Consider the following 21,523-nt stretch of genomic DNA (forward strand, 5'->3'; position numbering starts at 1 on the left):
TGCACTGTCTTTGGAGCATTTCAAAATATATACAGAAAGCACTAACAAAATGTAGGATTCCAGCTGCTGTCTCTCTTCTCCAAGGAGAAAACACTGGATGTTTCGGTATTTTTACAGGATGTAGACATCAATTCTCATACCTTACGTGTGGATTAGAAACTATTCACAAGCACTACTTTTACTATTTTATCCCATTCTAAGATACTGTCCACTGGTGCAAAGGTTGCTTGTGTGTCCTGTTCATGTCTTTAAGTTTGTGAACTTGACATAATAGTCACTTAGTTCTCATGGTTGAAGGTACTAATGAAGAGAAGACTTGGGCTAGGGATGAAAAGTTCACAGTTCAGGCTTCAATATGATATTTTCTCACATATAGTTTTATATTTACTGTAAATAAGTTTATCAAAATATGGAAGTGTGGTCTGGTGGAACTAATCTGCTATTGTAGTCTCCTGCTGCATGGAGAGATGGGCTGTCATTCTTCAAACACAAGAATAGCATTCTCCAAGTTGAAATCACAGAGAGGGGAAAATCGCCCTTTACATGACACATTGGTGGGTTTTCATTCTAATTTTTGAGTAACACTTACTGAAGAAATAAATTATTTGGTTTTGTAGAAGGTCACAAATGTTGTGAATGCCATGACTCAAACATGCATTTCTTTTTTCTCTTAAAGACGAAAGTAACAGTAATTGAACTTGATCAAAGAGATAGTGTCTGATGTTGTAACCCTGAGGTTGGAAAGGTTTTAAAAATAGTACCAGACATGTATCACATCTGCAAGGTACAGAATGTTTGCATCACCTAAAAGATCAGAGTTGAATGATGTAGGGCTGAAATGGTGCAGTCTAGCTGCACAGTAACATCTATTGGTAAGACCAAGTCGACCACAGCTTTTCTCAGTGTTTCCACTGCCTCTCTGAAGCCTATCAGTGTAGTACAACAGCAGATGAGAGCTATTATGGAACACTTCACAGCTGTAGATCTTTATGGCTTCCTCTCTCCTACATACAAGGTGTGCAGTGGTCAGGCCAGGTATCTGCTTTTAGGGCTGATGGGATCTGAAATGAGGTCTGTCTGTTTGCACAAGAAACCCAAGCCTGTTGGGTTTGAGCCAAACTTTAGGAGGAGCTCAAGCCCCAAGATGATGGCTGGAAATGGTAGTAGAGACCACAAGTGTTGCATACGGCTCCGCTATGTGCTACAGGTCTCTTCAGTGTCAAATGCTGCATGTAAATTATGGTTCAGGCACCATTTATAAGAGGGACCACAAAGCCATTGCACCTGTTACTTGTTCTGAGTACAAACTTTTTCTACATGTAGCTCAAGTACCACTTCATAGAAACACAATTCCCAGTTCTAAAATAAAGTCAGCAAACTGGAGCTTTTTTTTTTTTTTAAAAAAAAGTATTTTTTATTTATTTTTTGAGAGATGGAAAAGATCCGCTTTTCCCTCAGTGGCTGCTATTTAACCCTCGGAAATTCACAAGTTCTGATACCCTCTATTTATATAAACAGGTCCCTGTTCCAAAAGGAAATTCCAATGTGGATGACCTGGACAGTCCAGTTCCTAGTTCACCAAAAGATCTCTGAATTCTGTGGATTTGCCACAATCCTTATATTCACCTTGTTCTTCCTCAGGGAAGCGGCAGCTGCAGGCATCATCTTCCTGAATTGACTGTTCAGATGTTGTATGCACTAAAGAAAAGAGCAAGTGTTTCTGACTTCCAAGGCTAAAAAAAGCCCCACAACTATTTTCAGCTATCTCTGAAAGCATTTAAAAACCTGGATTTCTGATTTCAACAGTAAAAACTGAAGAGCATTTCTCTTACTTTTCTTGAAGACAGCAGGTAGTTTCTTTTTCTGCCAGATACTAAAGCATATGCATGAAGGCAGCAGAAACACTACGCACAACAGCCCAGCTACAGCAAGAGAAATTCTGACAATGTCCATCTGGAGGTCCTTCCCTAGGAAGCAAACAGTATTCTCTAAGAAGTGTTACAGAGCAGAATTCTACTGCCCTTGAATCAGCTGACAACTTTGTCTCCAACTCTGCTTCTAGATAAGTCAGCAACACTGGCAATGAACAGAGGACAGACTCTTGCTTTAAATGAGGTGAGGGCTATAGCATGTTTCAAAGTAAGTCATAATTCTTTAGCTCTATAAGCAATATTATACAATGACTCACCTGGCACAGTGATAGAAAATGGAATTGCAGGAGCCGTGGTAGACAGAGTAGTGGCTAAAGTGGGATTATCTGAAGCGTGTTTGCAAATGACATCTTTTGCTGCAGTTCCAGGTGCCAGGACTTGGTTTGCAGAGCACCTAAAAGACATTTAAAGCAAAACAGGAGGAGAGGGGGGAAAAAACAACAACAAAAAACCCCAGAGCAAACAAACCCACAAACCAAAACCGTGGCAAAAAGTCCAGTCCAAATGTAATAGCTGTAGCAGTTATTTTTCACATGACTTACCTGGTCCAGTTTTTACAGGAGCCATCAGGCTGATCATTAAAAGTTCCATAGCGGCAAGCCTGGCAACCTTCAACAGACAAGGATGTGTAAACTTGTACAAGGTAAGCATTTAAATCAACATGTGAAACATTTTTGCCTGCTTGTACAATAATTATACAGATGTGGATCATAATTACTATTTCATAAGCTGCTCTAAGTATGTGAGGCAAGTGTGAGCTATGGTCCAGTATGGTACTCAACTGCAGGGCCAGTTTATTGGCACAGGATGTCACAATTGTCTAAATCTTAGAGTTCCCAGCTGTTTCCCACATGGTGATGACAAAAGAGCCTTCATGAGAAGGGAACTCATTAGTGTACAATTTGAGCTACAGTTTTGTGGGTTTGTCTGCTTCTGTGCAAACTGTTCATAGCAGTGGCAGCTTTTATCTAGTGAGGTCCTTACTCTAACTGTTCCCGTGCAGTGCAAGAGGCAGTGGTGCATCTGGTGGTGGGGAAAGGCAACCTTACCACTCCTGGTGTTCTCCTGGCCCACGCCGCAGCTCTGGTCGCAGCGGGAGCAGCCGTCGCCGCTGCAGCGGTACCCCTCCTTGCACGTGCATACAGCATCGCTTTTTGAGGTACATTCTTTTAAATACCGGAATATTCCTGAACGGTAGAAGTAAGGGTTAGGTTACCTGCGCGCTCAGGCCTGCCCGGTGCGGTGCAGCAAAGGCTCGGGACCTTTGCTCTTACAATTTGGCTGGTGGCTTCAGCGAGCAGCCCCGCGTTGTTTTGGCAGTGCCACTGTCACTCGCAGGGCCGTGACAGGCGGCCCCGCCATCTGTTACCCCGCCCGGTACCTTCGCACTTCCGACACAGGGTGCAAACGTCGAGTCCCGCCTCGCTGGAGAACGTGTCGGGCGGGCACGGCCGGCACCGCTCACCCCGCCAGCAGTCCGCGCTCGCCACGAAGGTACCTGCGGGCCGAGACGGAGAGTGGCTGCCAAGGGACCGCGCCGGCGCCCCCGCCACTCCCTGCCCAGCGTGGCCCGGCCCTCACCCGCTGGGCAACCAGCGCCGCACGGCACCGCGGCCGCGGGATGCGGGCTCAGCGCCAGCGCCAGCACCGCTGCCGGCAGCAGCGCGACTTGCGCCCGCGCCGCCGTCGCTCCCATCGGCTCAGTGCGCGGCGGCGCGGCCCGAGGCACTGCGAGAGGGGCTGCTGGTGCTGGTCCTTAGGGGGCCGCCCCCAGAGGGCCCGGCTGCGTCACTCGCGGGCGGTGGGGAAACCCCGGCCTGGTGTGGGGGTTTCCGGCCCCCCTCCCCCCGCAGCGCGACCCCCGGCTCTTCCGGGCAGCGCCCGCAGCCCTCTGAGGCTTCCCGGTGAGCCCTGCACGGAATCCCCGCGGTGCCTCGCCAGCCCGGGCCGGCCAGGCCGTGCCCCCGGAAGGCGAGGGTCAGAGAGCGGGTGGTGGGGCACGGGCAGACATGGCTGCGACACCTCGGCCGTGCTCGAGTACCGCCCCTGGAACCGAGCGGGGCCCGGGGAGGGGGGGGGGCCACTCATCCGTTCCCGGTGACTGACGCGGGAGAGGGGTCCCGTGCTGCGCACGGCCCGCTAGCGGGGCGGTGTCACCCTCCCGCTCCCGGCGGTGCCCGGTCGCTAGGCCCCGCCCGCTGCGACTGCTCGTGGCCCTCGTGCGCGGTCGCGTGTTCGCGGGCGGTGCTGGCTCCTGTGGGCCGGAGCAGGAGGCGGGAAGAGGCGCTCCGGGGCGGGTTGTAACGGGCCGGCGGCTGCACCGGAGCTGCGGCACAGGGCACGCGGCCGGTCCAGGTTCACTAAAGCCCGGTATGGGCAGCTCGCGTAAACGTCCCCGCGCCGGGAGCAAGAGCTCAAGAAAGCCCCCGGAGAGGTCCTGCCCCGTGACACAGGGGGCCACTGCGGCTCTGAGGGGCCCAGTCAGCAGCTCGGTCTGTTGCACAATACTGAAACTTCCCAAAGCCGGGGGAAACTGCCCCGGAGCCACGGTCCCGGGGAATGGGTGCCGGTTGGGCAGAGCTTGGTTCAGCAGGGGGGGTGCGAGGGCCGCTGAGCAGCTGCGGCAGCTCGTTTCGAAGGTACGTACTGGCCCTTGCTGTAGGAGGGCGACACGGTCATGGCGGAGGGCACCGGAGCGCGCTCTGAAGCGGCTCCAAGCGAATGGGATAGGCCCAGAGCGTTGTGCAAACGGAGAGCGAGGACAGACGAGTGCGGGGGACGCCGGCGGAGAACGGGGTTAAGTGGGGAGAAGGGGGCGGGCTGCGGCGCTGAGCGGAAGGGCGGGGCCGGGGCGGGGGCTCCTGCAGTCGCCCGCGCCACGGCTGAGGTGAGTCGCGGCCGCCGCTCTGGCCGCCTGCGCGGGCCGCGTAGCGCCGTGGGCTCGGCGGCTCTGGCCGGAGGAGGCCGCGGGGGGCCGTGGCCGTTGGCGCGGGGGGTGCGTGGGGCCCCGAGGCCTGCCCGAGCGGGAGCTGCGGCGGGCCGGGGGGAAGGCCGCCTGCTTGACTCCAAGGGACCAGGCCTTCCGACGTCTGTGCTCCGTGCGGTTGCAGGCCCTGCAGCCTCGCCCTGTGCCCCTGCTCGTGGTCTTGTGAAATCCCCGCTAGGTCGCATGGCGCCGTGTCCTAAAATAAACATGCATATGTAGGGCCGTGGCCTTTCCCCGGGATTAGCTGAGCTGGTCAGCGTTAAAGCTTCCCTTTCTGCGGCAGTTTCTCGAGGCACTGCAGGGCGTGATTGCTTTAAAGCCGCCGCCTTGGATTTCTGATTTAACTGCCAGAAGTCCCCCTCTCGAGAAATGTGCATGTAACCCCATAGGGAAGTATGCGTAGCTTGAAGGTTCGAGGTAGCGTGAGCATGTGCTGGCGCTGAGAGGCAAACGAACAGTTTGTGTTTTGGGGGGATAGTTGGTTAAAACGGGGTGTCTGCTGTGGCAATGTAACTTCGTTCTGCCTTGTCTGAACACATTCTTGCCTTGGTAGCGTAGACAGTGTGGCAGCTATGTACGTATGCACCCACGTAAAGAGCGGTACTAATGCTCAAGAATTTGCCAGTGTATTACAGTAAGTGTCTAGGGGCAGTAGGGAGAGACTGCATTTTGCTGGATTAGGGGAAAGATAAAAGCTTTCAGGATCAGGTGGCTATTTGCATCTAGAGAACTGCTGAGAGAGGGATACAAACTATGATCTACAGTATTTTGCTGTGATAAAAAGCAAATGCAGTATTTCCATGTTATGGCTATTGATGTAGTTTGTTGGGAGGTAGTTAAATTCATACATATTTATGAATAAATTCAGATGTGTTCATACAAATTCATGAAAATGAATTTTGTAAATCAGCATATACCTTCAAGATGAATTGTTAAAAAGCTCCATGTTGTCCTGAAGTTATTGCTAATACTTATGATTTCATTGTACTTGTTCAGTTGGCCTTGTGTTGACAGTACATAAAGCTACCCTAAAAGCAGGGTTTGTCACACTGAATTAGTCTGCTTGGGCTGGTTCTGCTATGGGATGTTCTGCCATATATTTGTCCCTGGTCATGGCAAGGGGTTTGGAACTAGATGATCTTAAGGTCCTTTCCAGCCTCAATTATTCTATGATTGTATATTACTGCATTTTAGAAATAACGTCTTTCTGAATGAGGCTAACAGTAGGAAGTGAACCTGGAAGTAGACGAAGGTGAAACAGGATGAGGAGATGGGTTCCTTTCAAGTAGGCAACGAAACGTGGATCTCATTTTATGAAGAGTTCCCAGATGCTACTTGCATTTCCAAAAGGAAAGTCCCTATATAGAGAAAAAAAAAGTCCTGTGTCATAGGGTGGATGACCTGTAAAATGCGTGCTTAAATCACAGATGCTTTCACAGTCTTCTGTCAGAAAGTGTAAGTTTGTAAAGTTACTTTAACTTAACCTGCAAATGGAAATTTGGACATTGACCTCAACTTGAATTTAGGAGCTAAAAAAAAGTCTAGTTTGTTCCATTTGCTAAATTCTGTGCTCTGCTCCCCCATCACACATGCACACGCGTTTCTCCCCCACAAAACTGTGACATACCCAGAAAAATCTGTTGCTGAGGTTTTGCAGGGTCAAGTCATTACAAGTCACAGGAAACTTTTTATTCATGCTATGTGGAAACTAAATACCAGATATGAGGTCAAAGCTCATGCAAGCCCTTTCTGTAAATGCTGACCTGGGTAGGAGTCAGTAGTCTGGGTATGAGTGAGGGTGTGCAAACTGAGAACAGTTCTACCACCCACCTTGAGCCCTGCTCTCTGGCACACTCAGTCATGTAAAGTCTTGATTAGGCCATTGGTGCTGATGTGCTGTGCCTCCCACTGCACAAATGCCTTAATCCCTCAATACCATAATGCATTCTTTGTAAAAAGATTTTTACTTAAGTGGGATTGCTATGAATATGAATTGAAGTTAGTGAACCATTGAGGTGGCTTAAATGAAAGATAATGCAAAAATGCAAAATACTCACTTTTAAATGTTTGGAAGGATTTGTAGTAGGGGATTTGCCTTCTAACCACAGTGTCTCTTTCTGTCTCCCCTCCCTTCAGCTCTTCCCTTCACAACCCTCTCACCTAATAACAACCACTCAAGATAATGGCCTCAAAAAGAGCATTGGTGATTCTAGCAAAAGGGGCTGAGGAAATGGAAACTGTAATCCCCACTGATGTTATGAGAAGAGCTGGGGTGAGTATGCAGACAGTGAAAAGCTTTTTGTGAGTGCCTGGTCAAGGGAAAATTTTTGCCTCAAGTTGATGTTCACTGGGAGGAGTTCAAGGTGTAGCTTGTTATATAAAGTGAAAATGTGTCTTCCTACTGTTAGCATTTCTGTGTGCCCTGGCTCAGATAAGCATGCGTGACAAGTGACATTCGTGCAAAAGACGGCCTTTTAAAATACAGACCTCATGTGGAGTAGAACAGATGTCTCAAGTAAATCTTACTCTGTCAGAAAACATGGCTACTGCCATGCACAGTGGCAGGATGTGCTTTTATTTGTAGGGTCTCTACAACTCTACATTACAGCTCATGATATTACATAGCATTTCTTGAGCTACGTTTATAAATCCTGGTATTAACTGGAGTTCTGTCTGGAGGGATTCCTCATGCTCTTTGTTACTATTGCAGTTGTAGAGGTGTCATCTGATTAGGTATGAAAATAAGATTTAACATAAACACACCAATTTCACATGTCTAGAAATGGCTAAAATAAAAATTACCTGCTCCCACCATACTTGTCATTCCATTAATGTACTCCCTGTTTTGGCTGCCATAAGAAGAACAAGCTTGCCTGCTTGTTTAGTGAATGTGAGCTGTGTGATATTATAACCAGGGATCTTAAAGTCAAGGGAGAAAACTGAAGATGCCATAAGTGTGACTGAAAATGGCTTGAGCCTGCAAAGAGACTTTTAATTCATTATCCGGTCTACTTAGTCCAGCTCTCCTGGGTTGTATTGTTTTGTTTTATTTAAATCCCATGGGATCAGATATTCTCTAAATGTCCTGTTTCAAAAGTTGAATTATTAGAGGTATTTGTTAGTGTTTAGGTGCAATCGCTACTTACCTTGTACATTTGGATTTAATCATGGTTTGGGGAAGGTTAAGTGTTCCCTGTTCTTGACAGTTTTCAGTAGAACTTTGCTTATTCTGTGTTATACTTAAGAACTAACAGATAAGTACAATTCCTGAGTTCTTGAATTGTAATGATACAAATACTCTTCTGTTAGATCAAGGTGACTGTTGCAGGCCTCACAGGAAAAGAACCAGTACAGTGCAGTCGAGATGTCTTCATTTGCCCTGATGCCAGTCTTGAAGATGCCAGAAAAGAGGTTGGTCATCCTGATCTAATATAATGGCCAACATTTCTCACAGTTTCAGAGGAATTCGGAAAGCTTATGCATTACCTTTAGAAATATGGTGCCTGTTACGGTAGCTCTGTGCAGTAGTGAATCACATAGTTGTACATCCTGCAATGCTCCCCTTTGGTGATACCGTGTTTCATAGCGTGTTAGGATCAAACAGATTTCGTTCTGCACAAGTATTTGGTTTTGCAAAGCATCAAGCATAGAATTTTATTTTGCATGTTAGTCATCCCAGCAAAAACAGCTGAAAAGTTCAGATGGGAAGCTAAAGGATGCTGTAATTAGACCTGTGCAGTGAGAAAAAACACTTGTCCTTACAATGCAAGAGCTGCCATTTGCTTGCTGAAGCAAATTTACTTGGCTTAAAAAGTAGTTCTGTGACAGACTTTGTCAATAATATGCTCTTCCTAGAACAGGAAATGGTATTTTGTTCCATGATTGGAACTGGTTCTCTGATTGTAAAGTGTTCTTCAGTGGAAGAAAGGTAGATCCTTTTGCTTCTCACTCCACTCAGCTGTAGTGGCCTTAAACCAGTGTAATCTACGTACCAGCCTCTCTTCAACAGAATAATTTTATCTTACGGGGTTTTTTAGGGACCTTATGATGTCGTGGTCCTGCCTGGGGGTAACCTTGGAGCTCAAAACTTGTCACAGGTAAAGTTCTGATATGTTAAAGATTTATGGGCATCCTCGTGAGTAGTGGGTGGTCTACACTTGCTTAGTAATTCTGCAGATTCAGTTCATCTTCTGAATGAATCAGGAAACTAATTGTCTTAAGCCTTTCTTGTCAACATATAGGTGGGAGAACTGGGTGAATTCTTGAATACCTAGTTAAGCAGCATAAAAATGGAAGGGTGCTCTGTATTGTGGGAAAACATCTCTGTTCTTAATCATATGAAGATGAAACAGTTGCAAATGAAGATGTAATTCCACGAAATATAAACCAGGCTGAACCCACAGGACTCTGCTCAAGAATTCTGTCTCTGGTGCTAAATTGTTGCAGTGGTAGTATAAATACTTTGTGGAAGGCAGGCGGACAAACGAGTTGATCTATCAGATAGGATTTAGATGGTATCACACAGTTTGTAAGCCCTGGAATATGAGTCAAGTGTCCCATATAAATCTTCTTAAGAACTGAAGAGACTGGAGGTATCTCATGAATCTTTCTTATTTGCCTTGCAAAGATTTTAAGCAGTGACTTTCTATAACTATGGATTAAACTAGCTTTGTCATGGGCCAAGTACTTCCTTGCAGTGCCTTCTGGTTTCCTTGCTCATGCCTTGTGGGACGAGTATTTACGGGTTTCAGTTTTTCTCCTTCTCAGTGTTTTCATTGGCCTCTGTTGTGAGGCAGGATGGGGAGCTGTCAGCTGGTTTTCTTTGTAAAACTTGTTTAGGAATTTGCAGTGGAAAAAAATTCAGCCATGCTTCAAATAATCAACCCCAAACAATGACTTGTGAAATGATCTCTTCATACAGTCTCCTGCTGTGAAGGAAATTTTGAAGGACCAGGAAAGCAGAAAAGGCCTGATTGCTGCTATCTGTGCAGGTGGGTTAAAAAGGTGTGTTGATTTGTAAAGCATTTGGATATTTTGAAGGGGCATGCAGACCGTTTCCTGTCTGAGAAATCTGTATTCCTGGAATTGAGTAGCAGGGATTTGTACTATACATGCACCCATCAGCATCTAAATGTAATAGAAGAATCTCTGAATTCCTGTGAACACTTAGCCTGCAAGTTCTGCTTGACATCTAGTTTTTTCGAATCAGTTGTATTTAAAATAAAAAGGTAACATGCTAAGATTTTGTACTAAATATGTGCTTATTTTGGTGATCTTTCTGTGAGGACATGGTACTGGCAGGACATCGTTGCTATAAATTTATCTCACATCTCCTCTCCTGCCCTTTAACTTCAGAAGGAAGGCTGTACATATAGAATTACAGGCTCATCCTTCCTCATCTGTGTGGTAGTAAAAGATGGAATTACCCTGAGGAAAGAGGATTGTCTGCTTACATACTCTGCCCAGCTGGGTATCCAGTCCATTCCTTTTGTATGGAACAAAGCAAGATGAACAATTGCCAGTGCTCCTGACTGAACTAAGGAGCTGGGTTAGGTACCTGTAGCTGAGAACAAGGAAAGTGGCAACGAGTGTGTAAAAGACAGTCTAACAGAGTGTGTTTGTGGAGTGTTTTCTGGTACATTGCTGGGGTTTTTTTTGCTTTCTTCAGTTAGATGAAATGCATAGAGAGATGTGAACACTTTTGACCTTGGCTATGTCAGTCTTCTGCTTCTCCATCTCTCTCTCTCGCAGAGCAATCTCAAATTCATGGTTGCCCAATAAAGGCCTTTTCTTGTAATCAGCACAGTTTATTTAGGTATGATGATTCTTAGACCAGATTCCAGGATAACACAAAGAAGGTTATTTCCCAGACTGTATCTGAAGCAAATCGAATGTACAGAAATGAAATTCACTTTAGGCAAATCCTCCCTTCAGGTTTTTTTTGAATTTCCGTAAGGATTTTTTGGTCAGATGACCTAAGACTTCTTGACCCAAAGTCCTTCCTCAATTCAGGCCAAGAAGGAAGTATGAAAAGGGAAAGACTGCTAAAATCAAAAACTTAACAGTTAGTTCATCATCTGTCAAAAAAACCGCTTGGCACACAACTGCAATATGTAAAGACTTGCTCAAATGAAATTTTACCTGTTAAGTCCCTGAATTCAAGGCTTAACAAGGTCATAAAGTAAAAGGACCTTGTTAATGTCTTCTAGTTTCAAGCAGTGTTAAATAAAATGTACTATCTGGGTGTGAAATGACCAGTGTTCTTCAAAGGCAGCACAACACATGTAGGATGCTGTGTGCACTGGGTGCTCCCTAAGCCTTCTCTTTTCTTTGTGTGTTTCTCTGCATAGGGCATTTTGTGTGATAGAATGGGAGGGATTACCCAGCTGTGTTCTCTCTCAGGCCTTTTGCTTTAGAGATATGGCTGGCATCAGTTTTATGAAAAGTAGTCTGTCCACAGTGAGCTTTGGCCACTTGAGGGCCTAGTGCCTGAACATGTGTTCTTCAAAGTGTTTGTAGCAGGAAGCAGTTCCTCACTGGTGCAGCTTTGTGTCCTTACAGGTCCTACTGCCCTTCTGGCACATGGAATAGGGTTTGGGAGTAAAGTCACAACACATCCTTTGGCCAAAGATAAGATGATGAACGGAGGTATGTACTGACTTTTCTAAGTTTCTCTCTAAACCCTTCTCAGATTTAGTTTATTTTTTAGCTGAACCCTTGGTTTAAAGAAAGGAAAATAGCTTTTGTATCATATTTTGTTTCTCTGAATTGCCATAGTGCTTTCCTGAATATAATCACAATTCAACTGAATATGGTAAGACTGTATTTTCGAGTCTTTTTAACCTGAAAATAGAGGGCTCTGTTGACATTCTCATCCTTAGGGAAAATACACTGCTGCTGTCATATTAGGAGCATTTTTTTCCCCATTAGCCTCTTGAGGCTGAGCCATCTGTTGCCCTTTGGCTTCTTTGCCTCTGTGCTGCCAGCAGCAAACCCCAGTAGCACCTTTCCTGCTCTCCAATGAATAGTGCTTTCATGCTGTGAGCAGCTCATGGGTCCACACTTCCTTTTCATACCTGAAGGAAGAAGTGGTGAAGTACTGTTAAGAAGTCATTCTGTGAACATTAAGAAGTCTGAAGGTGAGCAGGAGATGGCAGGGTTCCTCCAGTTCACTCTGCATGCTTTTGGAAAAAAGAAGGTTGTGAACAGCTACACAGAAGCGGCCTGACTTCCAAAAGTAACCTCACAGGAGCTGACAGGCACAGTGAACACTTCTTGAGGAGCTTGTAGAATCCAGAGGTGCATTCCCAGACTGCTGTGTGCCTTTTTCCTCTGCGGACTGCAGGCAGTGAGGAGCTGCTTGGTTCCGGAGGGGCAGGGGTGCAGAACCCAAGGCAGGCTGGGTCCTCCTATGAAGCATGATGCTGTTGTCACTGCATGCTGATTGCCATCAGGGCCTACAGGCAGCAAGTGGCAGTGTCCTGGCAGGCAGGTCTATGCTCTGAAGCATCTGTGGGCACTCTGCTGGAAACTGACCCTCTTTCTGTTGTGTGTCCTCCCCAAGCACACTACAACTACTCCGAGAGCCGTGTGGAGAAAGATGGGAACATCCTCACCAGCCGTGGTCCTGGTACCAGCTTTGAATTTGGGTTGGCCATTGTTGAAACACTGATGGGGAAAGAAGTGGCTGAACAGGTGAAGGCACCCCTAATACTGAAAGAGTGAAATCCTGGTGTGGGCCAGGGAGTAGAAGAATTTCAGATAGAGAACCTCATCCTTTGTGGAATAACAGTAAGATGCACTGTTGTAAATACAGTCTAATTGTGAAACTAGCAACTGTACTTCCCTAACCTGGGACACCTTAGCAAACCAGTGGTCTTTATTCCTGGAAAAAGAACCTGTTAGCAAAAAGCTTCATCACAATAAAGCAGTCAGCACCTAATAACCTTAGTTAGCTCTTGGCATTTAAATCACATGGGAAAATGTTTGCAAAGTAAATAAAAATGAAGCAATCCTGCTTGTGTGTTTTTTTAGCTTGCATGTTTCCTCCTAACCCAGACCTGTGAAACCTTTTTTACCACTATGGCTATCAATGTTCTATTCGAAACAACTTCTGTATAGAATCTTACACAGTTCCTCAAGTATGAGCCGAAATGAGAAGGTGGTCAAGCACTGGAACAAGCTCCCTAGGGAAGTGGTCATGGCCCCAAGCCTGTCTGTTCAAGAAGTATTTGGACAACACTCGTATATACATTGTTTAGCTTCTAGATTGTCCTGTGTGGGGTTAGGAGCTGGACTTGATGATCATTGTGGAGTGTTCTTAACCTTGTCAAGCACACTGGAATTTCTACAGCTAGCAGGTTATCCATGATACTGTTGGAATTTTCTCTGTGTTAAATGACTGCAGATCCACTGAGCTATTTAAGCAGCAAATAATCAGCATAAAGCAGCAAGTTTGGATTTAGTAGTCTCCCACCAATAGCAGTGCTTGTTTCTGCTTACTGTAAATTGGAACTTGCAACAAGCCTGGCCTAAGTGAACATGTGTCAGTTTAGAGGAGTTGCTGGGCTCCGAATTCCTCTCCGGAGAAAGTAGTGGGCTGTATTCCCATGTGAATTAAGAAGTTGGGATCAATCTTTGGTTTTGCTCCCTTTCTTTTATGAAATAACTCTGCTGTTATCTGGCACTGTCATCTTACATGACTGGCACATCATGCTTACAAGGTGGCACCTCACTGGACTACCCCAGCACCTGGAGACGTAGTTCAGCATACATCTCAAGTGCACAGTCAGAACTTCAGAAAATGACTTCATAGGTGCCTTTTATGATTGCTTATTTTAATGGGAACCAAGTTCATTCTCAATTACTGCATTTTAGTAATGAAATACACAGGTTCTTTTGCAAATTTAGAATGAGGTAATATCTACATTATTAGTCTCTACTGGAAGAACTGCTTTAGCTGTGTGCTCTGCCTCTCATTTGTTTAGGAAATCTTCCGTATGTTCCTCTAGATTTGAAAGATGCTCAAGATATGCAAAAACTTGTAATCTTTGTCAGATTGGACATGTTTGTTCCTTAAATCTGCACATTTAACTGGTATTGCTGTGCAAATGCAAAGCAAATGATGGAAGGATTCTTTGTCTTAGAATCTGGAATAAGCACTTTGTTTGTAAGTGGGCATGATTCAGAATATAGGAAAAGCTGTGCGTTCCTGGGCTGTAGTACTGCTTTAAAGCATTAGAAGGAAAATATTTCCATGCTTGTATGACATACATAGGCTTTCAGAAATCTTTTATATAAGGCATAAATGAGCCTTCCAATTCATGCAATGCTCTCCTCATTCATTTCATAAAGAGGCTCCTTTCTAGCTGTTAATGCCTTTTTTTCCTAAAATCCACTTTATGTGCTGCAGAAAGATGAGATGTACTTTTCTGCTCAGTGTCTCATGAATGCTAGAGACTTTGTGCCTGTTTATTATTGTCAGGCTTTAGTTTAGGAGCCTATGGTGATAGGATATTTTTTGCCACAGAACTTTGCTTAAACTGAAGAGGGTGCATCCACTCTTCTCTAACCAGCATTTACCACTTTGTTCCCTGACAGCTGGAGGATTTGGAGGGTGCATTGTTTGAGAAGGTAGACAGTTAGCATCGTCTGTATGCCTTGTATCATCTCTCCAGAAGATTCTGGTTGTTGTGTAGGCTTCAATGCATAGTTGAGAGTGAGCACTTTTACTGAATTGAGAAGTATTACATGACTTAGGAACAGGAATATATACAAGGTGGCACAGATGCTAGTGCCAGCAGTGAATACTTTAAATGCTGAAAAATATTTCCCCTCAGAATTAAGGAGTTTACAGATGAAGCAGCAGCTCTGAAGCAGCAGAAACAAAGAGCAGGGGGAGAGTGAGCAGTCTGGTTCTGCTGCAGTTCTTTGGCAAGTTTCTTTGACAAAGGAAAAGCAAAATACACAGCACTGTACTGTGAGCAGGTGGAAATCCTAACCCAGGAATATGTCCCTTGGAGCAACAGAAAAAGGATGCTCTTCTAGAGAGAGAAAAGCATTGCCTTTAAAATAGGTGGAGACAGACACAACACATAACAGATGCAAAGCAGCCTGAACCGTAGTACTTACAGCCATAAAAGTACACAATGGAATATGCTTCATCCAGTAATTACAAGCCCTGGACAGCTTGCTAGCCATTTTGAATATGCATCTTATTTGCTATGACTGAACAAGGTTGAACCCAACAAGGCATGAAACCCACAGTGACTGTCAGAGCAAAGAATGGTTACTTAATCAGATCATTTTCAACACGAAGATGCATTGCGATGCAGGCTACAAACAATGATCCAAGATGGTAAAAGACAGTTACCTTCCAGCAGCCTGGATGACGTGACTCGTTTGGAAAGATAAGCATGTACCAGAAAAATAGGAAGGTGCCAACTAGAGAATCACGAGCATTGCATCCCTACCATAATTTATGTTCACAGCCTGTACCTCCAGAAGAAAGGATGTATTGCTGTTCTAGAAGTATCCACCACTTCTCTGCATGCATGGACACTCAGCAGAGCTCTGTATGTAGAGCAGGTCCAGCCACACAACCCGGAGGTGAGGGAATAGAAGCCAGTTCTCTTGAATCCCAAGTACTCTATACAGTAGATCAGTAGTTAAGGGAGTAGGCAGCATTATTGGTCTGTCTTCTGGCCACAGTTTCAGAAATGGGACTGACGTACATTTTAAGCTCCAGAAGCAGGTTCAGACTTGTAAAACCCAGTATCCTATTTTTTAGGTAACTCAATTCCTCTATATTGTCTAGGTGCACTGAGGGCTCCACTTACTGGCACAGCTGTTAGGTATTGCTCACAACTCTGTGTTGTGCTCAGTCTCTTTAGTGGCTCTAGAGCCTTTGTGCTTTCTACAAGACTGTTCAACAATTATCCCTCTGTACAATCTTAATTAATTCCTCTGTATGTAGAGTTTATGGCCCTTCTAGTGCTGTAGATTCTTAAGTACCTTTAGCAATTTAATTCAAGGCCATTGCACTAATGGTAAAGGGAGGAGGGAGTAAAGTTGATGTAGAGCAGTGACCATTATTCCTTCAAACAGCTTGGAAACACTTTTTCCAGGGTTGAGCAGCAGCTGTGGGCCCTGAGAGCTCATCATGGTCCTGATGAGCCTCTCCTGTGCGCTCTCAGCACCCTCACCTGTGGCCCAGGAGCTCTCTATAAGTTGAAGGTTTGGCCTAGCTCTGGTCTTTGATGAGTTGGAGTTGAGGGGCTTCTGGTCTGGCTTTGGGCTTGCCCCTGCTCCAGAGCTGCCGGGTGGTCAGCCATGGGGCTGCTGGCTGAAGGTGGTGTTTCTGCAGGACATGCTCAGCTGTCCTTGCTCAGGTACGGTGGGGCTGTGCCCCTCATTGCTGTGGGTGCTGCCCTGGCTGGCATCGCTCTTGCTTTTGGCTCTCTTTTGCTGTTCTCTGCTAGTCAGTGCTGCTGTGTTTGCTGCTAAGAGAATACAGGATTTGGGGCTGGGCAATACAGCATCATTTGCTGGCTCTAAGCCTGGCAACAGTGATACTTTAGTTCTTAAAGACTCTATTCATGGATCTTGCTTCTAGAATTTAGAAGTTTCTGAATTGCTGTCCTCTTGAGAAGTGTATTTCTATTGAGGCTTTTACAGCTAAAGTTCTTCTTTAAACTAGGTGCTTGGTGTCTCTGTGCTGTTAAGTTCCAGTTAATTATTTTGGGAGACTGGTCTCTATGTAGTTTCAAAACCACTTTCTAAGTTGCACGTGTTGCTCTGTAACTCCGGGAGCTGCCTGCTTTTGTACATTGAAACATTTTCAAGTTATAATGATTTCTCCTAAGAAAGCATTGCTTGCTTTTGGCACACACGCAGCTCTAGCCTCAGGCTCCCACTTCTTCCTGTGTTATTTTGTGTATGACTTGGAAAAAGTCCTCTTGTGCTGAAGTCCCCAGCTGGGCAAGATGGTGACTGGCAGGTAGGAAGGTGCCTTGAGTGGTGGCAGATCCGACTGCTGATGGGCACAGCAGTTTTTAAGAGGAGCTCTCCTGTTGGGTAGTAGGGAAGTGCTGTCTCCAAGAGAACTGGCCACAGAGGATGCATTTGTCTGTGTTAACTTCTCTCCTTGCCGCATCTGATGTGTGAATTGGTTGCTTTCCCACTGTGGTTTGTAAAAGCATGCTTTCCGTTCCTTTCAGTCGTTTAGAAGGGAAATGAGTGCTTCCACTAGGAAAGTCTAGGAATAACGCAGCTCCAGCGTCCTGCATGGGCTTAGAGAGACATGGGCTTTCCCATCAGCTTCCAAATAAACACTTGGAGCAAAAGGAAGCGGGTTGGTGTTGGGGTGTTTTCCTCCTCGGGGAGCTACAGGCCGTTAACCCCCGTTAACCAGGCCGTTAACCCCTTTACCGTGATTAAACCGAGCCAAGCGCCGCTGCCGGGCCCTGGTGGCCGCTCCCGCGGTGCCTCCGGTTCGCGTGGGCCCAGCGCGCCCCCGTGCGGCGGCCGCCACACACGCACCCCCCCCGGCCCTGGGTTCCGCCGGGAGAGCGGCTCGGCCGCGTGTGCGTTACTTTGTCCGGAGCCCCGAATGCTCAGAACTTGGTGGATGCTCACAGCGAGACCGTCCGCGCCCTCGGCATGGCCTGGCGGGGTCTGTGTGAGCTGCGTGGGTCGCTCCCTTGTGCGTGATTGAATGTCCCAGTGTAAAGTTCGCGTGTTAGGAGCTGGACTGCTTGTAAAGCAGCCGCCATACCCGTTGTGCTGCTTCAGGGCGTGCAATGGCATCCAGTCTTACTGTGGAGACTGCTTTTGATTGTGTAGGTCTGATTAAGCTCAGATGACAGGAGAAGCGTGGCCTGGGAGAGGCAGTAAATGGCCTGTTCAGTTATAGCAGCCGGAGAGGCTGAGCAGTCATGAGCCAAGTCCTGTGTGCCACCTTGTGTAACCTGAAGCTAGGAGTGGACTGGTGCCTGTGCCTGCTGTCCCTGGCTCAGGGGAGTGGTTGTCTGCGCCTCCAGTGGAAAGGTGGCTTGGGGAGTGGTGGGGTCCTCGATTATTCCACGGGACAACACTGTTGGGTGTGTGACTGATAAAACCTCTAGACAAAAATAGCCTAACGTGGTCTCTTCGCTCCTAAAACCATGTATGTTTAGACTGTTGGTCTTTACAAAACACTAGCATTAAGCCACTTAAAGCTAGGAGCTAAACAGTTCATCCTTCCTTCAGGCTAGCCTTTCATCCTCAGCTCCATGCCAGTTCTCCATCAGTCTCTGTTGAAGGCAGGAGCTCACTGACGCTCGCCTCACTGCCATCCATTTTTACAAGAGCATGTCTCAGGCAGGGCTGTGTGTTGCTGTGGCTTTTAAAGTAGTGACCGCTTCAGTTCATTGGGCTTTTACAGCATGATGAGAAAATACTCTGTGAAAAGGCAGCCCTCCCTCCCAGCAGCAAAAGCAGTTCAGGCTATTTAAATCCCATGAGCAACAGAACGTGTCAGGGTGTGTGCTGTCATTTCACCTCCGCCCTGCGTTGTTAGAGGCCTCTGCATTGCCACGTGCCGTGATATAGATTCTGCATCATAAGAGCACAGTCCCAATTCAAATTGCTTAAGCTCTAAGTGCAGGGGTGTGCAACCAGGATGCAGGGAAACTTTTCTTGACTAACTTGTCAACGTGAGAGATGACAAATGAAGTCACCAAGCGCAGCCTAACGTGTTTGGAGTCTCGGTTTTCCTCTGGACGTTGCTTAGCAGCCAGTAAGTGACAACGTAGGGATTGCAAGGCAATGAGTAACCTTGCAAAGGTTCACTGGCTGTTTGCTTATGTCTCCCTTGCACCTTGCCATGCAGCAGTTGGACTTGACGTGGCATGAGCTGATGTGGCCCTTAGTATGAACTTCCCTGAAGTCGCTAAGCTCCCGAAGAGCCTTATGCCTAAAGACTGCAAAGTGCATAGGGCTGGTTGTGTGTTGCAGTTGCCTTCCAGAAGGGCACTTGCTAGTGCTGTCTGTGCCTTTGACATTGTGAGCATAATAAACACATTAACAAAGGTAAAATGAATATTTTTGGTGACAGAAACAAGCCTCTCTGTCACCTGGGTAGGTGGTGGGCAGAAGATCATCCTTCTGAGCCAGGCTTCATGATCCTGTGCTAGATGCAGGACTTGGTACATGGAAGGCCTCTTAGTATTTTATCACCATGGGTCAATGTGCAGTGGTGAGCATCCTCAAGCAGATTCAGGGTGCTGATGGTAGGGTAACCTGGCATGTTTTTTTCTCTGGTGTTTCATGTTTCATATTTGCTCTCTTCTTTTCTTGTGGCTTTCACATGATAACAGTTTTTGGGCAACAGTTTTAATCTTCAGCAAGAAGCTGCAGGTTTTACACACAGAAGCATCTCTTCCTCTGAATCACTTTGTAAGGAAATGAATAGCAGCGCTGGTTCCCATGTTTCAGTGGCATGCCACTTACAATTTGGAATACCTAACACCTTCTCCAAAATTAACCACAACTGGGATCAAGGTGCACACCAATATATAAATAATATAGCACCAGTCTATGAGCAATCACGGGTGTGTCTTCCATATGTGATTCAGAAAAAATAATGAGCTGTGTGGATGAAAATAGGCATTTGGGTGGGGATTATGCAAGGCCTGAGTTACAATGCAGGATGGGTGGGGGTAACACCTCTTGCAGCTTACAAATGCTAATCACCAGCTCAGGAGCCAGAAATCTCTGCAGCGCTATGAACAAATATTAATAAGTATATTTAACAAATATTAATAAGTATAATTAAGCTTCATGTGCTGAATTTTCAGTGCCAAGGAGCTATGAGAAATTTTGCTGAATGTTTTCAATTTTAAATGAATAGAAGTGCTTTTGTAAGCAAGCTAGCAAGAAAATAAAAGATTAGGCTACTTTAAGTTTACCCCAGGACCACTCCATACACACACGCAAAGTCAATGAGTTTCCTAACTGCAGAGAGCCTACTAGAGATGAAATTATGCATCTTGTTACCCTTACCTTGTTTCCTTCTTGATGGTAATCTAGAGACTCTGCATTTAACATACAGCTTGTCATAGTATTTAAAGTGTTTATAAGGACCACAGTCTGTAATCATGAGTTTGAAGGGTGGGAATTCCACCATGACTGATCTGGTCATCATCTGAACCCTGAGTTCCTGACAAGACTCAGTTCGAATTCCATCAGCAACTACTCCCTGCTGTAATAACTGCCCTTGCCAAATTGGTGGCTGTGTCCTGGACTAGATGGATGCTTTCCTTTAGCATGTCAAACCTACCACTTCAGAAGTGTTTAAAAACTGCTTAAAAAGAAACCCAAGGTTGGAGCAGGAGGAAACTCAAGAACAAGAGCTCTTCTGAAGTTTCAGTATGGGGGCAATTGTACCTATTTCAGTCTGGGAGCAAATAGAAAACCGCTGCTTCCTGGCAGCAATGGCTGGGTGGTCACAACAGTGCTACTGAGGCAATAAAGAGACTGCTGGGGGTGAGCAGTAACCCCCTCTTTCAGTAAGGAGGCTGAGGGAAGCTTGGCCTTTCTCTAGGTGTATACATCTCTCTTCCCTGCTGTAACTCAAATTCCTTGACTCTTCAGGCCTCAGTGTATCAAGTTATAACAGCTTTGAAGTGTGATTATTCCAGTCAAATCTATCTGGCAAGGGGCTTCCTCCTCAGAGGCACTGTCAGGCCTTGCCCAGGTGAGCCCAAGCTCTAAGTATTCAAATGTGATCAGGCTGTTGCAAAAGCATGTTGTGTCCTGACAAGTCTTATCATGTGCCAGGGAACGAGCAGAGAAATGTCTTCTGGCCAGAACTTGCAAAGCTTCCCCCACAGCTCTACAGCATTAATTACTTGCTTGGAAAATGGAATATGCTTCTTGGATCATGCAGACTGTGTCCTCCAAAGCACAGGAATCTGGTGTCCAAGAAACATGCAAGTGAGGCTTTGACCTGCCTTTGTCCGTGACCCCATCACCATCACCCAGAGACAACCATGGAACTGTGGAGCGAGTGCTCAGTGAAACCTTACTACTTTGGATTTTTAAAGGGAAAACAGGGAAGCTACTGAAATGCTCAAGACTTGCCTATAAATTACTTTCCTCATAGTGAAGAGGCACGTGAGCTCTGTAACCTGCTTGAATGTCTTGCTCATAGCCAAGCAGTTCCAGTTGATATTTTCAATTCAGGTTCAATCTGCTTTACTTCAGTTACAGTTGCACTAAACTTAGATTCATAATTTAACTTCTGCAATGAGCTGTAACTGTGCTGTTCTTCAGCTGACACACAGTGGGAAAGAGCTTCACTACAGACTAATTCTGTTTCTTTATCTAAATACTCAGGACTGAGTAGACAATACCAGAACTTTCAGGAAAGGAGAATGTAGCTTTTGGTTTTGACAAAAAAACTATACTAGAGATTAGGTTGAAAGTCTTCTGGAATTTGGAATTTTAGGAGAGGTTATGCCAGACCATTCAAAAGCACAAGCTGTACAAGGTTTTTAAGCCTTTCAGCACTGTAAATCTGAAGTTTGTACTCAGAAGTAGCTCTTATTCTGAGGAAGTAGAAGGT

General features: G+C 45.9%; 2 protein-coding genes across 6 annotated transcripts; one reads left to right on the forward strand and one right to left on the reverse strand.

Annotated features, from left to right (window-relative positions):
* Positions 1–975: 975 nt before the first annotated feature.
* TNFRSF9 (TNF receptor superfamily member 9) lies at positions 976–4,052 on the reverse strand. Of its 2 annotated transcripts, XM_080631442.1 has the most exons (7): positions 3,513–4,052; positions 3,313–3,429; positions 2,981–3,118; positions 2,474–2,540; positions 2,189–2,325; positions 1,833–1,967; positions 976–1,698 (listed from the first exon to the last, which is right to left on the reverse strand). In XM_080631442.1, exons 1-7 carry the CDS (start codon positions 3,625–3,627, stop codon positions 1,571–1,573), a joined length of 837 nt encoding a protein of 278 aa, XP_080487568.1. In that variant the 5' UTR covers positions 3,628–4,052; the 3' UTR covers positions 976–1,570. The 2 variants fall into 2 exon arrangements, with proteins under 2 accessions (XP_080487568.1, XP_080487569.1); XM_080631443.1 differs by lacking the exon at positions 1,833–1,967.
* On the forward strand, positions 2,077–12,887 carry PARK7 (Parkinsonism associated deglycase). Of its 4 annotated transcripts, XM_080631444.1 has the most exons (9): positions 2,077–2,115; positions 2,492–2,574; positions 2,935–3,090; positions 7,054–7,189; positions 8,227–8,328; positions 8,955–9,014; positions 9,839–9,908; positions 11,479–11,565; positions 12,482–12,887. In XM_080631444.1, the coding sequence occupies exons 4-9, from the start codon at positions 7,100–7,102 to the stop codon at positions 12,640–12,642; spliced, it is 570 nt and encodes a 189-aa protein (XP_080487570.1). In that variant the 5' UTR covers positions 2,077–2,115; positions 2,492–2,574; positions 2,935–3,090; positions 7,054–7,099; the 3' UTR covers positions 12,643–12,887. The 4 variants fall into 4 exon arrangements, with proteins under 4 accessions (XP_080487570.1, XP_080487572.1, XP_080487571.1 ...); XM_080631446.1 differs by lacking the exons at positions 2,077–2,115; positions 2,492–2,574; positions 2,935–3,090 and adding an exon at positions 4,150–4,570; XM_080631445.1 differs by lacking the exons at positions 2,077–2,115; positions 2,492–2,574; positions 2,935–3,090 and adding an exon at positions 4,788–4,818.
* The last annotated feature ends 8,636 nt before the right edge of the window (positions 12,888–21,523 follow it).

Source organism: Psittacula echo (assembly GCF_963264785.1).
Source record: "Psittacula echo genome assembly, chromosome: 17".
Classification (NCBI taxonomy): domain Eukaryota; kingdom Metazoa; phylum Chordata; class Aves; order Psittaciformes; family Psittacidae; genus Psittacula; species Psittacula echo.